Here is a 27,228-nt window from a genome sequence, read left to right on the forward strand (position 1 = left end):
TAGGAAATGTTTAGTCTCCCTGTTCTAGTGCAATGAGCAATGAATATTCAGAATGTAAATAGTAGAAGTCCTGAGATATTTTATTTTATAGTAGTACCATATGGAACTTTCTCCTGAGCTTGAGACCTGTATATCTTACTACCTATGGGAATCCTATCTTGGATTTCAGAGGGCACGTGTGGGCCAAATCAGCCACTGCTTTTCTCCTGCTTACGACCTTCCAGTATAATCCCAGTTGCTTTGAGAATAAGATCCTACACTTATTGTATAATGCCCCCTACAATCTGGCCTAAATTCAATTACTAATAATTCTCTCACACATTACATTTGCATCTCCGTGTTTGGGCTCTTTACATGAATGGGCTCTTTACATGAAACTCTCCTTCCACCTCTGTTGCCTGGAAAAATCCTATTTACAGAGAACTCTGCTTAGGCATCCCTTGTAGGAAGAAAACCTTCACTGAACCCCACGATTGTGCTAAGTGTCCTTAAGTCTGTATTTTCATAGTATCCTATGAGTTTCTCAATTTTTAATCACCTCCCATTTTATATTTAAATGATCTGTTTATTTGTTCATCTTTCACACTAACAATCTGGGAAAGGCTGGATCAGATCATACTTATCTTTGTATCCCTAGTACTTAGATCAATACTTGCAGAGAATATTTCCTTTTTATTTCATCTAAATGAACAGACTTGTGGCGCCTGGGTGGCTCAATCGGTTGAGCGTCCGACTTCGGCTCAGGTCATGACCTCACAGTTTGTGGGTTCAAGCCCTGCGTCGGGCTCTGTGCTGACTGCTTGCTCAGAGCCTGGAGTCTACTTCAGATTCTGTGTCTCCTTCTCTCTCTGCCCCTCCCCCGCTCACGCTTTGTCTCACTCTGTTTCTCAAAAATAAATTAAAAATTAAAAAAAAAATTTATAAATGAACAGACTTGACTTTCTTCTGGCCGGTTATGTTCTGAGATCTTGTCACTGAACCTGGTCTTTAATCTCAGAAGTTGAAGGTTCCCATAGAACCAGCTGCAAAGTTCCCAGAACACTAACAACACTATGGCCAGTTAACTGGAGTAGGCTGCTGTGAATTGGCCTCCCATAACAGGTCCAGGGCTTGGAGCAGGAGCAGAAAAAGAAGGATGGAAGCTGACCAATGCAGATTCCTGTTTCTATTATTTCTTTTCATGTGCCAACTATCTCCAGAAGTTGCTGCAGAAGTTCAGGAATCCTCAGGTAAAAGAAAAAAGCACTTGGGTGACCATAGGGCAAAAGTATTGTGAAGGAAAGGGAATATGGTAGTGATCTGGGTGTTGTTCCTCCCGATGTAGAACATCTTCTAGGAAATTCTGGATAAAGATTTGTGTTCCATAGTAGAGGCAAGAGAAGCCTAGCATTATTCTTCAGAGAGAGACCATGAGGTGAAGTCACCTTCCTTATATAACAATAAAGCCTTAGAATGATGACAGTGCCCTTAGAGACTGTGATCTCCTTGGCCTTGGAGAGAAAAAGTATGGATACCCTCAGCATTTAGAACCGTTTCTTCTGCACATGATACCCCAAAATCTTCTGCTTCCCTCTCTCTCTCTCTCTCTCTCTCTCTCTCTAGATGATTCTGGTGCTTCCCGGGAAACTGTGCAGCTCACAGATGTCCCAGCTGCCATGGAATTCATTGCTGCTGCTGAGGTGGCTGTCATAGGTTTCTTCCAGGTTTGTCCAGTGACCCCATTTCTGTTCCCCCAAAGAACCGGAAACATTCTACCTCAGAGCAGACATGAGAGTCACCTGCTGGCCACTGCACTAGAAGTCAAGGGGCACAGACTTCACTTTCAGCTTATCAATCTAGACCTCTCAATTTCAAGACATTCCCAGTCTCTGAATTATGTCTTTCTCACACTTGATTCAAGACTTCTGAGTCTTGGGGTGCCTGCGTGGCTCAGTCAGTTGAGCATCCAACTTTTAGTTTTGGCTCAAGTCATGATCCCAGGGTCATGGGATCAAGCCCCTCATTGGGCTTCATCACTGAGTGTGGAGTCTTCTTGGGATTCTCTCTCTTTCTCTCTCTCTCTCTCTCTCTCTCTCTCTCTCTCTCTCTCTCTCTTTCCCTCTGTCCCTCTCTTTCCCCCATCCCCCCAAAAAAGAGTTCTGGATCTTCTCATCTATAAATGCTTTCAATGTTAAGTCAGTATCTGGATTGCTGAGGCAGAGACCAGAGTAAACCCAAACTCTATCATTCAGGGAACACATTAGTCAATAGTTAATCTCTTTCTAAAGCCTTACCAAGTAGGTAGTCCCTCACTTGTCCTTCTCTTTGTTTGTTCTGAAATGTTGAAAAAGGATGACATTTTGAATATTTGAGGTATTAGCCTCCATCTTCCAGATTGGCTGCCTGACTAATGAAAGCAGCCATAAATGAAAGGGCACCATTCCAGCATTTTTATCTTTCTTTGAAGGTAACATCTGGTTATTCTCACAGATCAAGCCCCTACTCTTATTGCAGACCTTCTTATCTATTTCCACTAATTAGTCACCATCACCCTGTCAATTCTGTGTACACAGCTGGAAATAGCTTCAGTGAGATGCATGTGGGGAAGGAAGACAGGGGAGCATGCTTCTCAGTGATGAGAGATCTGAGCAGTAGACAGAAACGGCCACCTTCAGAAAGGCAGGGAGAAGCAAAGAAAGTGGGAATAGAGGAATTTGCAATAACTTAAACAGCCACCAGATGCCGTCCGTCATTTGATCCATGAGTAATTCCACTCTAAGGGGAATTAAAAAAGGGCAAGCCTAGATTAGCAAGTGTTCATAGCCTCGGATGAACTCCACACACCCTTTCCAATTACCCCAGATGCAAGGTTAGTCAGCTTCTTTCTTTTTGCACATCTCTTCCTCCAGCCCAGAAAGATGTCAGAAAAGAATATGCTCCCTCCTGTTTATTGCCTGGAGCTGCTATGGGCAAAGGTCCTGTGACAGCAGGGAAAATGATGCCAGCTTTCTGTAGAAGGACTGGATCATTACTTAGATGTGGTTTCCCTTCTGTCTGCTGCAGGCCTGAGTTCTAGAGTTGGAACAACACAGACACAGTATGGGCAATACCTCAGGCTCAATGCAGGGGAAGAGGATTGTTCTTCCACATCCGGCACAAACTTTTGTTAATAAAACCTCTAAGTTCCATTTTAATTTCCTTTATTATTATTATTTTTTTCCTTTCAGGACCTTTGACAGTACCTATTTATTTCTGCATTCCTTCTTTCCTCCACAAATTGTTCCCAAGACATTTGCCTCCTCGGGTATATCAATGACAGTGCAGCCAAACTCCACAGGCATCTATGATTTTGAGGCCCTTCTCTGCTAATAAACTGCAAATTTTATGGTAAGGCCAGACAGGAGTTTCAGGCTTAGCTACAATTTTGTAGTTACCTATTAGCCCACCAAGCCTGGAAAATTCAACAACACCACGGCAAATTTAGAGGTAAATGTTGTTTCACTTGACATTAAATCAAGTCTATTATTTTTTTATATGAGTGAGCACGTTTCTACTCCCTATTCTATTTCTATGTGTCTCCTCTCCAAAATAATCCTTGTGGGTTTTTTCCCCCTCTTGTTTTCAGGATTTAGAAATCCCAGCAGTGTCCCTATTCCATAGTATGGTGCAAAAATTCCAAGCCGTGTCATTTGGAATCAGCACTGATTCTGAGGTTCTGGCCCACTACAACATCACTGGGAACACCATTTCCCTCTTCCGCCTGGTAAGTTGGGTGGGCTACTCGAGGCTTCTTCCAGTTTTTCCTTTGGTTGTGGATTCACAAATTTGTGCAACTAGGAAGGGCTCTATGACTTTAACACTAATGATGGTGCCAGGGACCTTTAAGTCAGGGACGATAATGACAAAGATGGTGGATCAACTCAAGCTTCCCGAACAGGTGCTGTCATGACTTGGAAAGAAGACTGGACTGAGAGTCAAGAGGTAGGATTATAGCACTGCTTTGTCACTGGCCAGCCATGCGACATGGGCAAGTCACTTAACAGTTTTTAGTTTCAATTCCTTCATCTATAAAATAAAAGAGTTTGACCATATCATCTCTAAGGTCATTTTGAGCTCTAAAATTTTATATTTTTATATCACTGGGAGTTCACTTACATTTACCAAACATGCGTTAAACAATATCTGTGTCATCTGCAAGATACGGATAATAAAAACATGTTAAATATGTCCCCTGCTTTCAATAGATCTTAAGACATAGTAGAGAATGTAATCATAATTTATAAGTACCTACAATGCAAAAAACATCACTGTGGATAAAGTATTATAATGGTTAAAAGGATAAATGCAATGCAGGAATTCTGACAAAAAAAAAAAAATGAGGAAGGAGGGGCACCTGGGTGGCTCAGTCAAGTGTCCGATTTCAGCTGAGGTCATGATCTCGCATTCACAGATTCAAACCCCACATTAAGCTCTGTGCTGACAGCTTAGATCTTGGAGCCTACTTCAGATTCTGTGTCTCCTTTTCTCTCTGCCCCTTCTCCACTTGCTCTGTCTCTGTCTCTCTCTCTGTCTCTGTCTCTCGCTCTCTCTCTCTCAAAAGTAATAAATAAACATTAAAAAAAACTTTTTAATGAGGAACCGGACTGAACTAGAATTTAAAGGGTAGATAAAATTTGGACGAAGTAGAGGAACATTCATGTCCAAGGTGGGGAAAAAATTAAACTCAAGAAACAATGATCAAGCCACTTTGACTGGATCTCAGGGTACAAGTTTGGAGAAAAAAAATAGAAGACAGAGGAGTTTGAAACCATATTATGGAGAAACTTGAATACCAATTTAGTGGGTTTGCATTTAACTGGGTTGGCACTAGAAAACCCTTAAAGCCTTGAGATCAGGAGAGTAACATGAACAGGAATGTGTTTTTAGCAAGATGATTTTGGCAGTGATGGCTGGGATGGATTGTTAAGCAAGAACACAAGAGTTAGAGAGGACTTTGGTTAGGCTGACAAAATCAATCATGTACTGAGGGTCTGCAGTACAGAGGTAGCAATAGAAAGTGAAGAAAAGGCAGGTCCTGCTGCTGATTAAATATAAAAATTGTGGAAAGGAGGCAAAGTTTAAAGGCAGGGTATGTAGAAATAGTGAGGGCATACACAAAAAATAGGGTTTTCTGATGCTTTAGTTAGTTGTTGAGGTTGTATTGTAGGTGGCATATCAAGATATAGATGTCCAGAATCCAATGGAAATGCAAAATTGGGACAAAAGATAAAGTTTTCAAGATTTCTGCACAAATGGCCTTCTCCCTCCAGCCTCCATCCTATATATTTCACTTCTCATCCACATCTCTTTTAAATGTGTTTTATATTCAGTGTCTCCAATTTTCTTTAAGCTCTTAAATACACTGCTATCTTATCTATGCCCACACCCCCTCAAAACTGCTTTTACTGAGGTCAGCATTGCTTCCATATTTCCAAACCCAATGAACATTCTTTAGGTCTTACTTAAGTAAACATCTCTGCCATGTTTGACATTGTTGACTTCTCTTCAACATTCTTTCTTTCCATTACTTCTAGGAGCCTACTTCTGGTCCTCTTCTGCTTTTCTTAGTTTCATTGAGACCTTCTCTGCCTCCATCTACACTGCTTTCTGACCCAGTGCTCTTTCTAATCTGGTTTATAGAATTCACGTTCTGTAGAAGCAGAGACTATTTTGTCCATTACTTCAACCACAGAGCCCCAAAAAAGTGTCTGTCATATAGCAGGTGCTCATTAAGTGTTTGTTGAATGAATGAATGAATGAATGAATGAGTTTTCCTTAGGTAATACAATTCTTATTGTTGACTATCATGGGTCTGCTGAGGATTTGAAGTGCTTTATCTCTAGCTTGGACCTCTCTCATGATTCGAATGCTTGGTGTATATAACTATTTGGATACACTCATAAGCACTACCATCCCAACATGTTCAAAACTGAATTTATCATCTGCACCTGCTAAATTATATTTGTTCCTCTAAAACAACTGTATTGAATGGTTATGTTCATTTGGTCTAATTTTTGCCCATTGCACCTCCAATCTTATTGAATCTATATTCCCCTTTACTTTTCCTACCTTATTTCCTATTTAGTCTCTTAGCATCTTTGACATAAACAATTTCGATAGCTTCTTACTCTCCCTTTGTTACTTCATATCCAGTTTCTAGATTGGTATCACAATGCTGTATTTCAAATGGAAATTGGGCCATGGTACTGCCTTCTTAAAACCTCTTCAACATTCCCCATTTCTTACAAGATGAAAAACTGACATATTTAATGTTACAGATAGTCTTTTATGACCTGGCCACTATCTGCTTCTCTAGTCCCTTTTCCAACATGCTCCTACCATAGGCTTTATCCTCTCACTTCCCAAGTATACACAGTTTGATGATACAACTCCATGATTTCACTCACACAGGCTGTTCCTCTGCCTAAAATGCCACCACCCTCAATGCCCCCTTTCACCTAGCCTCACCCAGCTAACTCCTCAGATTCCAGTGAATGAGTTCAGACATTGTATCCCACACAAAGCCTCCAAGGAATCTTCAAATTGGCCCGCCTATTCCTCTATACTTTGATATCTCTATTTATATTTATCACTTTATAGTGCGTGTCATGTATCTTTGTGTCTGTCTCACCCACTACTCCATTAGACCATGAGCAGCTCAAGGGTAGGAACCACAAATTGTTCACATTTGTTTTCCAAAGCCCACAATATGCCTCTGGTCACAAAGACCCTCAGAAGTACTTGAGAAACTGACTCACCTCCAAAAGCACATCGGAGTCCCTTCACTAGTTCTTTCCCACCTGGACAGTAGTTGCAGGTGTGCATTTCACCATTGTGAAATTGGATTAAATGGAGCTCTTCCAATGAAAAGCTTTGGTAGGAAAGACGGAGGGTTAGGCTAGTGCCTTTTGCGTGACTGTTGGACCACTGGTAGTAACTCTTCAATAAAAAAATTCTAATCAGCTACATCTCCACAAGTACTTCTTTCCCAGTTTGTTATTTTAAGTCTCATAAAGAACCGATTTTTTTTATTTGTTTTTAATGTTTATTCATTTGAGAGAGAGAGGGAGTGGGGGGAGGGGCAGAGAGAGAGGGAGACACAGAATCCGAAGCAGGCTCCAGGCTCTGAGCTGTCAGCACAGAGCCTGACTCCAGGCTCGAACCCACCAACTGTGAGATCATGACCTGAGCCGAAGCTGGACACTTAACCGACTGAGCCACCCAGGTGCCCCTCATAAAGAACTGATTTTAAAAGTCTGGGTACTAAAATAAATACATAAATAAATAAATAAGTAAATGTCTTAGTACTACCAAGATACACATGTGGGAAAGAAAAACAAGTGCTGTTGCTTCCAATGTCTCTACAGATTTTATAACCCCTAATAGGCACATCAGCTTTGCTTACAATCTATCCTTTGTGAAGCCCTGTAGATGACTTCCCAGAGCTGTTCATGCTCCCTTAGCATCTGCTTGTTGTTTACCGCAAAGGGCAGCCCCACTCTGAATGAACTCCTGGGAACCCTGTGGATGAGATTCTTGCTGTACCATACCAAAAACAAACACACCGGTTCCGCCCTACTCCACTGGCAGGTCTGGGAGAGGTTCAGCTTGTGCTGCGCCAACTTTTAGATAAACATATTTTTCTCAGTTTATACTTTCAAAAATTTGGTCCATATTTTAACAGGATTATTATTCAGGAGTTTGGGATGACTTTTTTTTTTTTTTTTTAAAGAACATCAAGACTATGCATTTTTCAATTAGGAAATGGGGACCTGTTGCAAATTTCTTGGTACCTACCTTCATCTTAAATGTATAGTTCATTCTGCTTGTTTTTATGTTTGTTTTTAGTACCTAATTTATCATAGACACTATGCTAGGTGTTTTTCAGTGTTCTACCATTTAATTCTCGCACAAATCTGACGCAATCATTATTATGGTCCCTGCATTATCAAGAAGGAAGGTAAAGTTCCATGAGATCAATTCAGTTGTCAAAAGTGTATAGAGTAGGGGCGCCTGGGTGGCTCAGTTGGTTAAGCGTCCACTTCGGCTCAGATCATGATCCCACAGTTCCTGAGTTTGAGCCCCACGTCAGGCTCTGTGCTGACTGCTCAGAGCCAGGATCCTGCTTCGGATTCTGTGTCTCCCTCTCTCTCTGCTCCTCCCCTGCTCATGCTCCCTCTCTCTCTGTCTCTCAAAAATAAATAAACGTTAAATTTTTTTTTAAATAATTAAGAAAAAGTCTATAGAGTAAACAGACATCTGATTCATACCCAGCATAGCTGTCTCCAAATCATGCCATTTCTGTGATACTATAGTGACTTTCCAAAGTACTTAACCCTGACAAAAACCTTTGTTTTTATTCCTAGATTCTATCTATTCTAATGCCTCTCATGCTAAAGCCTACTTATTTAGAGCACTTGCTCCTAAACGATTCCTCAACCCCACCTCCACCCCTGCCTTTGCACTACTTAAACCTTAGAATCATTTCTCCAGATTTACTCTAGGCACTACACATTTTGGCAAAGAAATCTCAGCATTTAGACATAGAGAGTTTTCAATGGTAAGAACATATTTGGAGATAAACTGGAATAATGATGGGTGAAAACACAGTAAGACTGCAATGAGTTGACAGGACTGGGTGCTTTGAAATGTTTGAGCAATAAGAAGCCAGCAATTGTTATATTCATGGAATACACCACTCTCCAAAAACAGGCAGGACAACTATATAAATGTGATCAGGAAGAATTGAACTAAGTGGAACAAAAATAAGTTGTGTATGACAACTTGTTTAGTGTGTACGACAGCTTGTCTTTTGTGAGTGTGACTGTAGGGAGACCCTCCACACTCTCTCAAGTGCTCTCATTGTTGCCCTAATGGAGGTATAATCCTGGGTTGAATAAACCATGAGCCTGTTCTAAAATGGAATTTCAGATATTATTTGTTTATCCCGCTTTGGGTTTCTTCAATCACCTCTATTTTAAGAAATATAATTAGCCTAACTTTGACCCAATAGGATAGTAATGGAAACACAGTAAAAGCATTCTTCCATTCCCTACATGGTTATGTGCTGGCTACTTATTATACTAAAAGCACCTTGGGGCACTGGGTGGTTTAGGTCAGTTAAGCTTCTGACTTGAATTTGGATCAGGTCATGATCTCACAGTTCATGGGATTGAGTTCCACGTTGGGTTCCATGCTGACGGTGCAGAGCCTACTGGGGATTCTCTCTCTCTGCCCCTCCTCTTCTCTCTCAGAGAGAAAGAAAGAAGGAAAGAAAGAAAGAAAGAAAGAAAGAAAGAAAGAAAGAAAGAAAAGAAAAAGGAGGAAGGAAAGAAAGAAGGAAATGAAGGAAAAAAAAAAAAGGAATGTACCTTTCCCAACAAAGAGAATCCAAAGGAATGAGTGCATAAAAATAAACTAATAAATGCAGTAAGTAAGGTATGTCAAATTATTAAGTTTTTTTTTTCTAAAGTATAGTTTTATGAACTATATGGCAAGCTAAATGGTTTATAAAAACAAACCCAGGGACATGAGGGATTTTGTTTAACAAATGATTTCTCAGTGTTATTCAAGATATTTAATACTGTAACTGTGGTGTAAACTAAGACAACTTTAATATACTTTATGAAGTGCTGGGTTGTTAAAGAAATACATAGAAATTCAAAAGAATATTGCTGAAGTACTAATGAACAGAAAAAAAAAAACCTGATTAATCTTTTGGTATGATAGTAGTGTCTAAAACAAAATAATCCACTTCAAATATTCTTTGGGGAGTCTCAAAATTGTATTTTAAGGTGGAAACTCTTCTGGTTTACAGTTTCTGTTTTTCTTCTGGTGCTTCTTTCTTGGGGAAGAAAAATAACATGATATCTCAAGTAAAATTCTTTCCAAACACTGGGGAAAAAAAATATATTAAAAAATCTTTCCCCAGCTCTTGGTTTCAGGATCAGATTTTCTGTCCAGGGCATTATGCAAATACTTCCCTTTACAGAGGGAGATTTCCTGTTCGAATATTGTTTCCAGGAGCCCTACACATGACGTTCCAGAGTTTATTAGCCTAAGAAAGAGTGACCCAGTCGGCCATGTTTTATTAAAAGAAGCACTACAAACTGGAGAGACTTCAGGAGAGTGGTTTTTATTAAAACTCTGCTACTTCGAGAATGTTATCACCACTTAACATCCTTCGCCTCCAGTATGCCGCATTCCTTAAGCCCAGAAACACCTGGAATAACTGGGCTTCCTGCTCTCCCTGTTCTGGGAAATGGGAAGGACTGCCTGGAAAAGGGCAGAGAGGGAGGGGCTTCCTGACCGCAGCACAGCTCTGTTAGGTGAGGCACAGCCGCTAGAGTTCCTAGACAAATAATCAGGAAGTAGTCAGACATATGAAATAGTAAAAGGACCCTGATTGTGATTATAATAATGATGAGTTTGATGTTTGCAATTAGCAAAGCCTTAAGTTAGAAGGACACATGCCAGCTGGCAAAGCAGGCCTTAAGCAGCCTCAAAGATCCTGTGGGCTCATTTTCTTTCTTTCGTCACTCTTAGTGCCCTGGGAAGGAGGATAAGAGAGGCTGGGCCAGGACTCCCCCTAGGAAGACTTTTCCTTTTGCTTTTAGATTTCTGCCCCAAACCTTCCACTCGGTTCCACTTTGTGAATATTAAAACAATTAAATATACAAAGAGAGAGTTCACATTTTATTTTTATTTATTTTGAGAGAGATAGAGCATGCGCAGGGGGGAGGGGCAGAGAGAGAGAAGAAGAGAGAATCCTAGCAGGCTGTGCACCAGCAGCAGCACAGAGCCCAACTCCGGGCTCAAACTCACAAACCATGACATCGTGACCTGAGCCAAAACCAAGAGGCAGATGCTTAACCGACTGAGCCACCCAGGTGCCCTGCGACTGCACATTTTAAAATATCCTATGGTTTGGGGGCGCCTGGGTGGCTCAGTCGGTTAAGCGGTTGACCTCAGCTCAGGTTATGATCTCTGGTCCATGAGTTCAAGCCCCAGGTCGGACTCTGTGCCGACAGCTCAGAGCCTGGAGCCTGCTTTGGATTCTGATTCTGTGTCTCCCTCTCTCTCTGCCCCTTCCCTGCTCATGCTCTGTCTCTCTCCGTCAAAGAAAAAAAAAAAAAAAAATTAAAATATCCTATGGTTTTGATGAATTTTTTTCAAAATTCTTATTTTGAAATACATATTTTTGTACCTCAGCATTTATTTATTTCTTAAATTTGAGTTGTGCAAAACAGTCATAAAATAATTAAATCGCTATCTGAGTGAATGTCAGCACTCCTGTGCCTCAGTGCCTAATATACAACAGGCACTCAACAAATGATTCATTTGCAAATGTATTACAGGAGATATATCCAGAATTAATAATATTAACCATAGCGTGCCTTGGACTTCTTAAAGGTGCATATTACCTTTAACTAACCAATGGGAGACTGCCTTGAACAAAAGAAGAGAAAAATATGCAACTGGGAGTCATCATGCGAAGGGCATAATGAGCAATCTTGGATTCCTAGTGTTTAATTTACCTTTAAATGAATTCCTTCCGGCATAAACTAAAACGACACTTATCTCTGACTTTGCTGGGTTGACTCAGAGAAAGGAGCTTGGGGGGTAAAAGGATAGTTCTGATCCAGACCAAGAGCAGATTGGGTAGGACCTATATGAGAAAGCAGACATAAGGGAAAGGGGTTGAGATGTCCAAGGGTTGGTAGCTCAAGGATCTCAAAAGTGATTCAAACTATTTTAAGAAACAGAACCGTTCAGAAGCTAGCATTTGTCTGTAGGCATAGTTGCTCTGGGTGATGGAAGTATTATCTTGTGCTTTATGGACAGGAGTAGATTGGGGGATGGGAATGGAAAACTCTGGGGATAAGAATTGACAGTATGAAGTCCTATCTTTTAATGTATTTGAGTATGGTGGAAAGGTAACTCTAAAATGCTAATCTGGGATTACAGACTAGGTAACCAAATAATCCCTTTCACCAATAACAATTTATTTTAAAATCCAGGCAAATAGTAAAGGGGGCAAGAGTCTTTGGAGAACTAGCAAGAGAGAGAGTGAGAGAGAGAGAGAGAGAGAGAGAGAAATAACTAGACTAAGATCTAGAAGATAAAACCCCAAAAGGAAAACCCTGTATTGGGACTGCTTTTTGTCTAGGGGCTCTTCTTACTAGTTTTTGAAGAAGCAGTCAAGAGTCTGAGAAGTGTAATAGCTTTTTTGTGACACTCAAGGAACCTGAAAAGTAAATGTTGAAATCCAGGGCCCAGATGAGGAAGTAGGAGGTAGATTTAGTAAAACAGCCTTTGCCCCACTTTGAACCCTAAAGAACAGTATCCTAAGAACAAGGATTTACCATAAGTAAATCATCCTTCCCAAGGACTACAACAAATCATCTCAATCCCTGAAATTGGATTAGGATGATCGTATATGTGTATATATATATATATATATATATATATATATATACACACACACACACACACATACCCATGCACATAGATATACACACATATACCTCTACACATATATAATTATACTTATGTATCATATATATAATCTACCCTAAGCCATGCCATAGTATAATAGCTGACTCAAAGAAAAAGAGAATAATTTTATTTATTTATTTATTTATTTTTGAAGTTTATTTTTGAGACAGAGAGAGACAGAGCATGAATGCGGGACGGTCAGAGAGAGAGAGGGAGACACAGAATCTGAAGCAGGCTCCAGGCTCTGAGCTGTCAGCACAGAGCCCGACGCGGGGCTCGAACCCATGGACTGTGAGATCATGACCTGAGCCGAAGTCGGACGCTCAACCAACTGAGCCACCCAGGCACCCCCAAAAAAGAGAATAATTTTAAATCAGAGAAGAGATTACCCTCAAAGCAACATCTAAAAGGCAATACTAAATTTCACTGATGACTTCTCAGTGGAAAGAGTGGAATGTTACATGTAAAGAATTATATCTTGCAAAAACAGAAAGAAAATAATTGTGAACATAGATTTCTACCTCCAGCAAAAATAGGCTTGAAAAATAAAGCTGAAATAAAGATATTTTCAGAAACCAAACTGAGAGATTATGTCGCCCAAAAGATCTGACTCATACTAAAAGGTGCTTTCTAAACAGAGGGCAAAACATCCCAGATAGAAGCTCAAAAGTACAGGAAGAAATGAAGAAATCTCACCAAAAAATATGAGATTTAAAATTATAATACACAATAATAATCATCTGTAAGCCTTGAGTGTGGGGTCAGGGTATATAGTTGGATGGAGGAAAACTGTATTAAATTGTTCTAATCTCTACATTATCCAGGAAGAGACAAAATTGCCAGTTAAAATTAGACTCTGACAACTAAAGAATGCATGTTATGTAGTGCATGCTGGTTATCTTCAAAAGAATGATCGTAGCTTGTGTAACTTCTAAGCCAATCAAGGGAAGGAAGGAATAATATAAAGTGCTCAATCAATTCAAAGTAGTCCAGAAATGGAAGAAAGTGGGATTTGGAACAGGCAGAAACAATGGGAAATGCATATGGAAATAAATATATTAGTAATTACATTCTATAAAAAATAATGCAATGCAAAGACAAGGATTGGCAGACTGGATTAAAAAATACAACTCTGAGCTTTTTACAAAGGACATATTTTAAAACATAGAGACAAAAGATGTAGATGTAAAATAGAAAGATAGATTGAAAGTAAAAGGATAGAGTCTAATACATGGCCTAAGAATATATAAGCAAATCTAACAGAGTTATAAGAAAAAATTGTTAAATTCACAATCATGTTGAGAGATTTTAATACTTTTTTCCCCTAAAGTTAATTTATTTATTTCGGAGTGGGGGAAGGACAAAGAGAGAGGGGAAGAGAAAGAATATTAAGCAGCCTGTGAATTGGCTTCCAGAGCCTGACTCAGGGCTCGAACTCAGGAACTGTGAGATCACGACCTGAGGCAAAACCAAAAGTCAGTCGCTTAACAGACTGAGCCACCCAGGCACCCCAGAGATTTTAATATTACTCTCTTGATAAAATAAATTGGTTAAAAAATTCAATAAGAATATAGAAAATTTGAATTATAAAATTAACCAAGTGAGTCATTAGTTTATACAGAATACTATATTAAAAACTGCAGATTATACATAATTTTAAGGACATATATAACACATGCAGAAATTGACAAATGATATAAATAAAATGTAGAAATTAAGCTACAAGGTTAATACTGATTACAAGATTAATATTGATTCATATCAATACAAGATTAAATTAAGTTCTTAAGAGCCAATAGGTTAGAGAAGAAATAAGAACAGAAATTGGAAAACATTTGGATTGAATGATAATGAAATCTACATATAAAATTTATGGATACATTTATAGCCCGGTAAGGAGGAAATGTGTAGGTTTTAATATATATTTTAGAGAAGGATGATGATAAAAATCAAGGATCTAAGCATCCATTTTATTTTATTTTTTTTTTTTCAACGCTTTTTATTTATTTTTGGGACAGAGAGAGACAGAACATGAACGGGGGAGGGGCAGAGAGAGAGGGAGACACAGAATCAGAAACAGGCTCCAGGCTCCGAGCCATCAGCCCAGAGCCTGACGCGGGGCTCGAACTCACGGGCCGCGAGATCGTGACCTGGCTGAAGTCGGACGCTCAACCGACTGCGCCACCCAGGCGCCCCTCTAAGCATCCATTTTAAAGTGAAATAAGTTCCAGGTAGATCTTAGATCTATTGTGAAAGATAAAATAATAATGTTTATGGGAGATAAGAGAATTTCTTCATGACTTTGGTGCAAAGATTTTTAAACAAAACAAAACAAAAATACACACTAGTTACCAAGGAAAATATTGATAACCTCAACTACATTGAAATTACCTTCCGTTCATGAGCAATAGCCAACAAAAGGGAAGGCCCCTGTGAAGGAAGGTATGCCATACAGAAGCATCAAAAGGCTCACATAACAAAGCGTATAAAAGCATCTTCAAACCAGTGAAAGAAAGATAGCTCAATAGAACAATAAGCAAATGATTTGAATTGACACTTCGTAAAAGAGGACATACAAGGGGTTACTCAGGGAACTGCAATTAAAGCCACAATAAGACATTACCACACATTCACCAGAATGAATAAAATTATAAAGGCTGGTAATACCAAGTGTTGGACCAATGGGAGCTTTCAAACAATATAGGTGTAAGCATAAATTATTATCTACTTTAGAAAATAGTTTGGCATTTTTTTAAGTTTATTTATCCATTTTGAGAGAGAGAGTGCGTGTGTGTGTGAGTATGGGAAGGGCAGAGAGAGGGAGAGAAAAAGTATCCCAAGCACAGAGCCCAACATGGGGCTGGATCTATGACCATGAGATCATGACTGAGCCAAAATCAAGAGTTCGATGCTTAACCAACTGAGCCACCCAGATGCCCCAATAGCTTAGCCGTTGTTGTTAGTTGAAAATACACACACTCTCTAATGAAAAATCCCAATCCAAGGTATATGGACAACGGTTTTGTCCCATGAACAAGAGTGCTCACTGCAGCATTATTTTAATAATCAGAAACTGGAAATAACCTAAATATCCATCAGTGTAAAATGAGTAAGTTTTGCATACTTATACAATGGAGTATTATATGCCAAGGAAAATGAGCAAATTTCAGCTAAATGTGATGACATGAATGACTATATACAGAATGTTAAGCAAAGAAATGAGATATGTGTACATAAAATATACTGTTAATTTCTATTTTCATGAAGTTGTAAAAAAGAAAACTAAACCATAGGATTAAAAAGTGCATCTTTAGGTGCATCTAAAGCTATAAAGAAAAGGATGAAAATGCCCACCATAAAAGTCAGGTAATGGTCAAATTTGGCAAAAAAAGAAAAGGGCAAATTATGGATTAGAAGGGAAGACAGAAGGCATCAGGAGTTCTGGCAATATTCTACTTCTTTACCCAAGTTGTTTGCTCTGTGATAATTTTTTAAAAACTGAGTTTTACATTTTATGTTTCATGCTTTTCTCTGTATGTGCATATTATTTCACATTAAAAGGGTACATACATAAATCTGATTATGTAAATGTAAACCCTTGACTTCAGGTTCTTAGAGCGTAATCTATTTAGCTTGACTTCAAGGCCCTTCAGAAGTTTGCCCTAGCCTACCCCACTAACCTTGTCCCTCTGCTACTCATACTTAACTAGAATTACTGTTATACTTATGACAAACCAACTGCAGCTTCCAGAACATAGGATCTCTCATCTTTTTGTCCATTGTAAATACTGTTTTTCGAATTAAAACTCTCTCCCCATCCTCATTCATCTAACCAAATTTTAGCTATTTTTCAAGACTTTCTTCCTCCTGGAAACTTCTCTGCTCTTCCTTTAGGTGATATATGGGCCCATGATTCCCCTGTGATGACATTTCTGTATCCCACAGGACAGTGTGTTCTTTGAAGGTGGAGAATATTTCTTATTTCCCTTTATGTCTTTTGAGTTTTAGTGCCTGACACGTGGTAGATAGTCCAGAAATATTTATCAATGAATAAATAAAATCAGAACAGTGACAATTTTATCCTTTTTGTGTTACCCAGGTGGATAACGAACAATTGGATTTAGAGAGCAAAGACATTGAAAGCATTGATGCCACCAAATTAAGCCGCTTCATTGAGATCAACAGCCTCCACTTGGTGACAGAGTACAACCCTGCGGTAAACAATAGTCCTTGGCTCCAGAACCTTAAGTCCCTATGTCAGGGAGGGTACTTGTCTCCATACAGAGATCTCTCCTTCCAGGAGTTTTAATCCTTTGACCAATAATAACAGTAACTGATATTAACTGAACACTCAGCTGTTTATGTTGCAAACTTTACTCCAACCCTTTAAGTATGATAGACTTGTCCCTCCTCAACAAAGAAAGAAACAGAGTTAGAAAACTTAAACACTCATCAGACGACTAGTAAGGAAGAGAGCCAAAATGTAGAGTCAAGGTGACCGAGTCAAACACTTTTGAGCTTTGCTGTCCGAGAGTGTTCATTAAAAGCAACTCATCTAAGCAACACTCTAGACCACACTTCTCAAACAAAATTGTAATCGATCTAAAGATCCACTTTTCCAAAGGCATCAGTGACCAATCCGCTTGCAAAATACAATTTAATGGAAAAATTAAATATTAAAAAATAAAGCCCACTGATCACATACTTGGATGTTACAGCAATGTAAAATTTCTACAAAAGTTTTTAAAACTTCGTCCTACCTCCTTGTGGACCTGTAACTAACAATTCTTGGTCTGGCACCCCCTACACATGCCTAGACCCTCATGGTGATATAGCTTTCTTTCTAGATTTATCTTATGGTGTTGCACACTGCATGCCACCTGGGTGAAGGCATCAGCCCACCCATTCTGATCATCTTCTGGTCATCTAACATTCTACAGCGTACACAGTGAATTAATTACTTTCTATGTCCTGTCTTTTCTTTTCCCTGGTGTAGAACATAAGGTGATAGAGTATTAATTTCCAGTGATCTCATCAGTTCTGAAATGCTGTGCATTCTCTAATAACAGTACTTTAGAGCACATCATGGTTTTTAGAACTCACAAAGCCAATTCACACCCATTTTCTCACTTAATGTTCACATTGATTTTTTGAGGCCAAAGAGAGAAAATTACTATGCCCATTTTATCAAGGAGCACATTTAAGATCCAAGTGACTTATTCAAGGTCACTAAGTCAGAAAGGTAGAACTGAAGGCAGAAATTTTAACTCCTGATGGATTAGCTCATATTGTCTACTCCCATTTCACAGGAAAGAAAAGAGAGTTCAGAAAAGGGAAGTTCCTCAAGGCCATATGACTAGCAATTTGAGCTTCCGAAACAGCTCTCTGCACTTGTCCCTGGTTTTTTTTTTTCATGACTAGTCTGACAGAATCCTGTGGTTTTTCCATTGCCCCACACAGCCTTCAATAGGAAACACCCCTTTTCCTGTTGACTAAATTCCTGTCCATCTTTCACACCACGTTTGTCTTCATAGAGTGGTGACTCCATTTCCACCTTTGTTAAGATTCCAAACACACTCACCCCAGGGGTGTTGGCAGCAATAATCAAAAAGGCAGTTTTCTCCTAGACCATCATCATTCTCATGATTATATTTGTAGAGGTCGGGAGTGCTTGTGGGAAAAGAAAAGATGATCTTAGAGTCCCTAGGTTTATGGCCCCAGGGTCCTGGAGTTCTGCGGGCTAACTAAACAAGGACTGGCCTTCCTGAGTTCTTGTACCGAGTTCATCTCTTATCTTACAAAGTAATGACATATTACTTTAAATTCCACATTAGTAGTGAAGGCAAATCACATCAAGAAGAAATTAGGTAAGAATTTCTTTAGAAAAGCAAGTTCACCTTTTGTTGTGACTTCTACATTTCCCAAAGGTGATATTTTTCTCATTTGGAGACCTGCTTCCTCTACTATAGCTATTTCTCATCTGCTGTGGATGCAGAGGTTTGCACCAGTAACAATGAGGAGGCAGAAACTCACAATCATGTATTAAGCCAGCTGTATACGTTTAATGCCCACATTTGATACCTAGCTTCAAGGTGGAAAATCAGACTGTCTGTTAAGATTAAATTAATCACTTCTGATATACCCAAGACAGCTGGGAATGCCCAAAAAGTAAGATAGCTGTACTTTTTGACTCTTTAGCTTTGATTTCTTGACTTCCCCCAAATTATTCTCCAACTCAGCTCTAGGAGGATACATGCACGCTTTAAGTTTAGGTAGCAGGATCTAGTAAAACAAGAAACTCTTATTTAACATCCAATCTCCCAAATTTAAAATCTAAGAACTGGCTTTAAACTCCAGGTAGAGGGGTGCCTGGTGGCTCAGCTGGTCGAGCAACCTTCAGGTCATGATCCCAGGGTCATGGGGTTAAGCCCTGTGTCAGGTTCCATCCTAAGTGTGGAGCTTGCTTAAGATTCTCTCTCTCTCCTTCTGCCCCTTTCCCCTGCTCATTTTCTCTCTCTCTCTCTCTCTCTCTCTCTCTCTAAAATATAAATTAATTAATTCCAGGAAGAAAGTTTTGGAAAAGAGCTCATTGAACACTCCTTGCCTACTTGGCCAATACTGCTGGAAAATCTCTACGGAGTAGTGTGTAGCTTCCAGAAGAATCCGACCTAGCTGGCTCCCCTTCTCAGCATCCTGGGACTCTGTCTTACAGTTCATTCATCCACCATACTCTCACTTCCTGTACACATGCTAGTTTTACAGAAATGCTTTCTGTATTTAAGCGGGAGAGGTGAAAAGGGATAGGATTTATTTAAAAGAGACTCTTGGAGCACAGTTTCAGGAAAAGAAAAAAAAAAGTGAAGAGAGCCAGTGCCATAGTTTCAAGCTCTCTCTTCTCCTCACTCTGGCTCATGGCTGTACTACTCCCCTCTGTCACTGATAACTTCATGGGAAATCACTATCTCTAATCAGCAAAAAAGGGCCAATGCTTCTGGCCTCCTGAAGAGCTTATCTTATTGCTGAGGTTTCAGGCAAATGGCTTTCATTTGAGTTGGTTTAGATGGGGTTTTGCAATTAACTATGTATAAAGCAGGACAACCTGATGGTTAAGAGCATGGCCTGTGGGGTGCTTGAGTGGCTCAGTTGGTTGAGCTTCTGACTCTTGATTTTGGCTCAGGTTATGATCCCAGAGTCATGGGATGAAGCCCTGTGTTCGGGCTCCACACTGAGCATGCAGCTGCTTAAGTTCTCTCCCCAACTCTTGCTTTCTATCTCTCTAAAAAATTAAAAAATAAAGAGCATGGACTCTGGAGCCAGACTGCCTGGTGTGAATCCCAGTCCACAATTTATGTAACTTTGGGAGAGTTTATGCCTTAATTCCCTCATGTATAAAACTGAAACTTTGAGGATCAAGTTGGTTATTATATGTAAAGACCTGGAAACAGTGTCCAGCACATAATAAGCATTCAAAAGTGTATCTGACTGCTCTTGCGACATGGAAAGGGACTGAGAAGAAGTAACTGATAAGTTACATGATATATTCGTTGTCTATTGATGTATAACAGATTACCCCAAAATTTATCAGCTTTTTTAAACAGTAAAGTTTGATTATCTCACACGGTTTCTGTGGGTTAATTTGGGAGAGGCTAGGCGAGGTGCTTTTGATCTGGGGGTTCTTGTGAGGTTGTAGTCATTGGTCAGAGAGGTAGTCAGTCATCTGAGGGTTGGACTAGGGCTATAGGATATGCTTCACATAGCTGGCAAGTCAGTGCTGGCTATTAGTAGAAGGCCTTCATTTTGTGCTGTGTGAATCTCTTCATAAGGCTACTTGTGTGTCCAACACTGGGACTGGCTTTCCCCAGCATGAGTGATAGAAGAGAGAAGGCAGATGCCCCTATGTTTTTTAGGACTTAATCTTGGAAGTCACACTCTGTCATTTCTGCAATATCCCAATGGTTGCTCAGTTCAGCCTTTTTCATCATGGATGATAGGGATCTACACAGTTGCATGACTGCCCAAGGGGAGAATTATGGAGGGCCGAGATGGAGGCTAGTTATCATTTGTGTTATGGGTGGATAGTTCTCATTTATATTTCAGCCTACCTATTTACTGGGTTGCCACTAATGGTTTGTTGTTGTTGTTCCTTGTCTATTCCATTTAACTATAATACACTTCAATTTGCCAGACTGCGATTGGCCTATTTAATAGCATGATTCAGATTCATCTTCTACTGATGATGAACAAGGCCTCCCCAGAGTATGAGGAAAGCATGCACAGATACCAAAATGCTGCCAAGCTCTTCCAGGGGAAGGTAAGTCTGGAATGGCAGATACCCTTTTGAATACTCAGTACTAGGACACTAAAAAAAGCAGATGGGTCCAGGAAGGTTAGATAAATAAGGATAGTGAGTATGATTAAGAGATCATGAATTAAGAACTGGGACATAATAAGTCACATTACTCCTTTTTAAAATTAAAGATGTTGCGATTGCTGTATTAGGTATTTACCCAAAAGATACAAAAATACAGATTAATTAGGGGTACATGCACCCTAACGTTTATAGCAGCATTATCTACAATAGCCAACCTATGGAGAGAGCCCAAATGTCCATCGACTGATCAATGGATAAAGGAAATGTGAATTTATATCTATATCTATATCTATATCTATATCTATATCTATATATATATATATATATAATGGAATGTTAGTCATCAAAAAGAATGAAATCTTGTCACTTGCAATGATGTGGATGGAGCTAGAATGTATTATGTATGCTAAGTGAAATAAGTCAGTCAGAAAAAGACAAATACCATATGATTTCACTCATATGTGGAATTTAAGAAACAAAACAGATGGGTATATGGGAAGGAGGGAATAAAAGAGATGACAGGGAAACAAACCACAAAAGACTCTTAATGATAGAGAACAAACTATGGGTTGCCAGAGTGAGGTGGGTGGGAGGTGGGCTAGATGGGTGGTGAGTACTAAAGAGGGCACTTGTGATGGGCACTGGGTGTTGTATGTAAGTGGTGAATCACTGAATTCTACTCCTGAAAAACAAGAACAAACAAACAACAAACAAACAAAGAAGGCTGATGAATGGGTTTCTTAAAAATAAAAAAATTAAAACTTAAAAAAGGTACAAATATTTTCAATATGAATAAAATGAAGCAATAAGGATAAACCTTTTTGCTTGCAAATTCAAAAAAAAGTAAATTAAATTAAGTTAAAGATGTATTTCATACTATTAAAGACCTATATAACCATATCTTCCCTTGGGGGGAAGTCTATTTTTTTTCTGTATTGAAAAGTGAAGAAAATAGAGACCCAAAGATGCTGAAAATAAAAATCACTTTTTAGTCACAATTTATTTATTCTTTGCCATTGCCTCTTAAAGTTTTAAACTCAGGACTTATTTCCCATATAAAGCACCTATCATACCTGGGGCCTACTAGATGTCCCATAAATGTTTATTTCTGTCCCCTCTCTACTTTGTACAGTTCTGTTTGGTATGACTGAAATAGTAAAACTTCAACCACTTCAAGGCTACTGCATTAAACTAGAGACATTTTCAATACTGACATCTGTCTGGTAGTAACATAAGTTGACTTTCTGGTGGTTGTTTCCCTAACACTGGCAGTTTTCAGTGTTTCTAAATGTAGACGATCCTCTAACAAGAATATTCTAAATATTTCTACTTTGGGTAGAAGGTTTGATTTAATAATATAAAATAGTTGACATTTATCAAGCATTTATCATATGCTAAAAACTGTACTGAAAATACTAGATGGATCCTCTCATTTAATCTCCCCCAACAAAAGCCTATCTTGCCGATGAGAACACTGAGCCTCAGAAAGGCTGAGTAATGTGTCAAAGTCACACAGCTAGAAAGTACCAGACACAAAACTTAAAATGTATCATCTGCTTTTAACCATTAGGCTATCCTTGCTTATTTAGCTAATCACTAAAGTTGCTTCCAATTCTCTGTTCTTAAAATTAAATAAACTTGATCAAAGGGGTAAAATACCAAAGCAGTGAAAAATAAGAAGCAATCCATTCAATTGGATGGCACAGACCATAAGTTCAATCAGTATAACCTGCAACAATCGTGAAAAGTCTCTTTCTCTTCCGGACCTCAGATAGATGTTTCCCTTTCAAACCTCTCCAACTGCAGATTCTTTTTGTTCTGGTGGACAGTGGTGTGAAGGCCAATGGGAAGGTGATCTCGTTTTTCAAACTAAAGGAGTCTCAACTGCCCGCTTTGGCAATTTACCGGACTCTAGATGAGGAGTGGGATACACTACCCAGAGCGGAAGTTTCAGTGGAGAATGTGCAGAACTTTTGTGATGGATTCTTGGGAGGGAAACGGCTGGTAAGTGGGAGACTTCAGGAAGAGCAAGTTGAGTGTTACTCTCTGTGTCTTCTCATTTCCTGTTGAATAAAAATTCTTTAAGCTCTACTGGATTTGACTAAGAGCAAAAGTACATGAGGATATGGTGGACAGGATCAGGAGGCTTGTTAGGATAGAATCGTGAGAATAGAACTACATATGCATCTTTGGAAGATGTCTTGCACATGCAAAGGAGCTGAATTTGGGGTTTTACCATTCTGTTTGCATTATTAATGGGAAATAAATAAGATTCCCGTATATAAGAGTTCGTGAAATAAAAATTAAAGATGGATTTAGGTCTTCCAGGAGTCATTACATAACTCATTTTGCTAATCTCTCAAAACCAAGAGCCCCAAATCTAAATAATAGTGTTGTGATGTTTTTCAGAGAGAAAATCATGAATCCGAAGAAAAGACTCCAAAGGTGGAACTCTGAGCTCTCCCTGATACTCCCGCATACTACTAAGAATTTACACGATATAACAAAAGGGCAACTCAAACTTCAGAGATGCTAACCAACAGGATGAACAGGCCTTAAACACACACACACACACACACACACACACACACACCTCCATTTTGTTCCTTAAAATCTCATTTACTCTCCTTATCCTTTCTTTTAAATTGTCTACACTCTCTCACTACCCATCCGATCTTCTTCTACGCATTCATACTGTGTAGTCCCATACACAGCAACACACATCACTGAATGGAGCCTTTAAGAGAAATATTGTGATATTTCTTTGAAGGAGAGGCATTCCTGGAGGGAGGATATTCTGATTTGTCATTTAATATTGAATCTTTAGAACTGCACAGGACGTACATGCAACATAGTTTCTGCTCTTTAGTGGTTAAGGGTTGAAACTCTACCTTCCTCATGAGCACATGTCCCTGTCTAACTCCCAGCTGAGAACAAAAGGAAGGTTTAAACACCTTTGCAGAACTGCGTTTTTGCCGGGGTCAACCGGTGTTTCCAAGTCTCTAAACTCAGCAGAAACAGACTATGTAAAAACTCTATGCTTGTGTAGCATTCCTAACTCCCCATGTAAATCAACAACCGCATAATAAATAAAAAGCAATAATGTTATAAGAAAAGACTGGCATCTCTTTGCAGGCCAAACCTTTTGTAAATACCCAGATGCCCAATTAAGCAGTAGGCACCTCACCCTTCGGTGTCCACTGTTTAGCGTCCGGCCATGAGCCACTAATGTGTTATTGTTAACTTGGTGGGTGGGATGGAGAGTGGGTAGAGACCATCCTCCATGAGGATTGGTATAAATGTGGCAAAAGAGCTCGGAGTCAAATTATGTAAAAGGTTGGGGAATAGGTAAGGAGGGGGTTACTTGGCTCTGGGGGGGGGGCTGACTAGGAGTGGATTATTGCAGGTAAGGTGTTCAATCCAGCCCATGTGAAACAGAGGGAGAGTTTGGCTGAGTGTCTCTGGCCTACAGGCTGTTACTGTCAACACACAGATGCTGCATTGTTCCCAGGAGGCCCTTGGCTCAGAAGGAAAGGGCCTAAGTGCCGAAGAGTTGAAAAACCACAGTGTGCACCTTAAGGATTGGTCCAAGTGCGGAACAGGGAGTGAAAGACTTAGTTGTTTCTTTCTGTGGGGAAAACTCCACAGCCTCTGAGTTGGGAGTGGACAGCTGGCAAGGACGCTATGAAAGCAGCAGTGTATGGCATGCTCCCTCAGCAACATGAGACTGAAGGATTGTGAGGAGGCCGTCCAGTTCAGCCATGGGGAGGAAACCACCCCGTCTTCTCTCTCGAGGCTAAAATATATTCCTAGGGTAGGCACATCCCAGAAGCCTCTCTTTGATCCTGTAAACCAGAGCTCTTGACGTCTACAGTCAGGAAATTCTTCCTGATATTCAGCTGAAATCCTCTGGCCACACAAACCTGTTTCTTCTTACCTGCAATCCATGGAAATTCTTAATAGCTGCCAATCACCATCTCCAAGTGGCACCTCCAATTCTTACTTGGTGTTCTTAACCTCCTTATCCAGTCTTGTTTTCTCCCTACCTACAATCCAACTCTTCAGCTAATTTGCTTTATTTCCAAGGCACTTAATTGGCTTTATTATTTTTCCCTCTTCCCTCTTTCTCAATTTTCCTTCTTTTTTTTGCTTAAAAAATAGCAGATTCCAAACCGCTGTGAGAATTTGGTAAATGTCAAAAGATAAATTCCCATGAATTCACCCAATATTCCACATTGGTCAACACTGACCGCATCTTTGTAGTGCATTTTGCTGCTTGATGACATGCGACAGAAATTTTATTATATATTGTCTTTTAATGCTTATCTTTTATCTTTATTGTATTGAATTGTTCCTTCAGTTTATGGTTTTCCAGAACTGTGAGAGATTTTTGTCTGTCTTTGTCACAGCCAATCTGGTTTTTGTAGCTCTGGCAACTCATGACCAAAGAAGGGAACTCTTTCAGAAAGAAGAAATTTCTAAAATTTCTCATTCATTCATTAAATATCAGACTTAGTATTATAAAGTTCTACAGTTTCTAGATCTTCTCTGTCTCTGGATAATATCTTCCTAAGACTCTGCATTCTTTCCCCAAGGTCATGTTATTGTTGAAACATCTAGATATATGTTAGCTACTTTTCACGATGGACTCATTCTTTAGCCCTAGCTGGCAAGAAATTGCCATACTTTCGTTTAAAGTTTGAAGGAAGTGGTGATGCCATACAATAGAACTTTGTAAAAAGATACTAGAAGATAGAAGCCTTTTTTTTTTTTTTTTTGACAGATCCTGCCGCAGGTTTATTTGTACAAATAGCACAGGAGGACACCAGCCCCATGCAGATAGAAGCCCAGGGGTCACACCAGTCCTTCTACTCTCACGCTGGCAGATGGAAGCCTCTACACTGGTGCCTTTGTGGGGGCCTAGGCACCTTTGGGAGCCTGAGCCTGAGCCGCAGCAGGCTCAGGAGTTGCAGCTGCAGCCTGGGCCTTGGTTTGAGCCTTGGCCTTGGCCTTTGGCCGGCAGAGCCTGAGACCCTTGGCAATGCGGGCACGAGCACGTTTCCCGAGCTTGGGGTGAGCGATGTAGGCAAGTCGATTGAGCTTGCAGCTGCCACCCTTTGGGATCTTGGGCTTGACCTCCTTGGGCTTGACAAGGGCCTTGATAGCCTCAGCACGTGCACTCATGGCCTTGGCGTTGTTGGCCTGCATCTTCTTCAGGCCCTTCTTGTTGTGCTTCTTGGCAAAGCGCATGTTCCTCAGGAACTTGGGGTCTACCCCCTTAAGAGATTCGTATCTTTGTGACCGGGGCTTCTTGATGCCATTTCTGTGCCATTTCCGTGACTGGTTGTGCGTGGTGTGGTTCTTGGACTTGGCCATATCTGCACCAAAGCCCGCGGCTCCCGAAGCGCCTTGGACCGGAAGAGTAGAAGATAGAAGACTTTGATAGAAGAAGTAGAGAAACAGGGCATGATTGAAGGAATGCCAGGAAAATTGGTGTGTGAGTCTCATGTCTTCTGTGTATGAGACTCTGTGACCTTGGAAAACCCTATCTTTAAATTTCAGTTCATTGAGGGCAATACAATAATTCACAGGATTTTTTGAGACCCCAAGCTGATAATACGTATGAGGTAAAGTGTGTCATTGCTTCTGTTTTTTAACAGAATACTACGCTGCCTTCTCTGGATAACAGCTATTTCTCCAATCGTCTGAACTTTTAAAAAAGGAGAGACTTCCTTCGGAGTCTTAAAAGAATTAGCATGGGAAGCCTCACACTTGAGATTAGAGAAGTATTTGAAATAACTATTTTAAAATATAGATTTGGGGAGCACCTGGGTGGCTCAGTCAGTTAAGCATCGGACTCTTAGTTCCAGCTCAGGTCATGATCTCACGGTTCCTTGAGTTCGAACCCCACATCGGGTTCTGTACTGACAGTGTGGAGCCTGCTTGGGATTCTTTCTCCCTCCCTCTCTGTCTCAAAAAAAAATAAAATTAAATAAATAAATAAATAATAAAATGTAGGTTTTATTGTTGCTCAGGCATGGTGAAGCCAACAGACCAGGAGACAATTGACATTGAAAAGATAGTTTGTTATGGTTTCCGAGAGGGGGGAACATGCCATACCATGGGGAAGGACCAGGGCTGGTCAGGAGGCAGAGGGACCAAGGGGAAAATATAGGCAATAGCCTTTATTGTGCTTTGTGTGGGAAGGAACAGTCAAGGCCAGGTAAGCAGGCTTAAGATTGGCTGCTTTGAATAATGTCATCTGTCCCTAGCTGTCCGGAACCTGGTCCTGAGGTGATGAGAGCAGGTGAATGGTGGATCAGAGTGTGAGAGCCCAGTGA

General features: G+C 39.9%; 3 protein-coding genes across 4 annotated transcripts in view; 1 reads left to right on the plus strand and 2 right to left on the minus strand.

Annotated features, from left to right (window-relative positions):
• The window catches only part of PDE6H (phosphodiesterase 6H), a 182,384-nt gene that overhangs the window by 44,148 nt on the left and 111,008 nt on the right, over positions 1 to 27,228 (minus strand). The gene's annotated exons all lie outside the window — the stretch shown is intronic.
• Positions 27 to 26,862, plus strand: ERP27 (endoplasmic reticulum protein 27). 2 transcript variants are annotated; one of them, XM_058743582.1, is made up of 7 exons: positions 27 to 1,229; positions 1,603 to 1,703; positions 3,605 to 3,742; positions 16,616 to 16,732; positions 20,702 to 20,827; positions 22,694 to 22,891; positions 26,548 to 26,862. In XM_058743582.1, exons 1-7 carry the CDS (start codon positions 1,136 to 1,138, stop codon positions 26,602 to 26,604), a joined length of 831 nt encoding a protein of 276 aa, XP_058599565.1. In that variant the 5' UTR covers positions 27 to 1,135; the 3' UTR covers positions 26,605 to 26,862. The 2 variants fall into 2 exon arrangements, with proteins under 2 accessions (XP_058599565.1, XP_058599566.1); XM_058743583.1 differs by lacking the exon at positions 26,548 to 26,862 and adding an exon at positions 23,297 to 24,003.
• On the minus strand, positions 25,655 to 26,410 carry LOC131519947 (large ribosomal subunit protein eL29-like). The gene has a single exon (XM_058743589.1). It carries the CDS (start codon positions 26,393 to 26,395, stop codon positions 25,808 to 25,810), a length of 588 nt encoding a protein of 195 aa, XP_058599572.1. The 5' UTR covers positions 26,396 to 26,410; the 3' UTR covers positions 25,655 to 25,807.

Source organism: Neofelis nebulosa, chromosome 8 (assembly GCF_028018385.1).
Source record: "Neofelis nebulosa isolate mNeoNeb1 chromosome 8, mNeoNeb1.pri, whole genome shotgun sequence".
Lineage (NCBI taxonomy): Eukaryota > Metazoa > Chordata > Mammalia > Carnivora > Felidae > Neofelis > Neofelis nebulosa.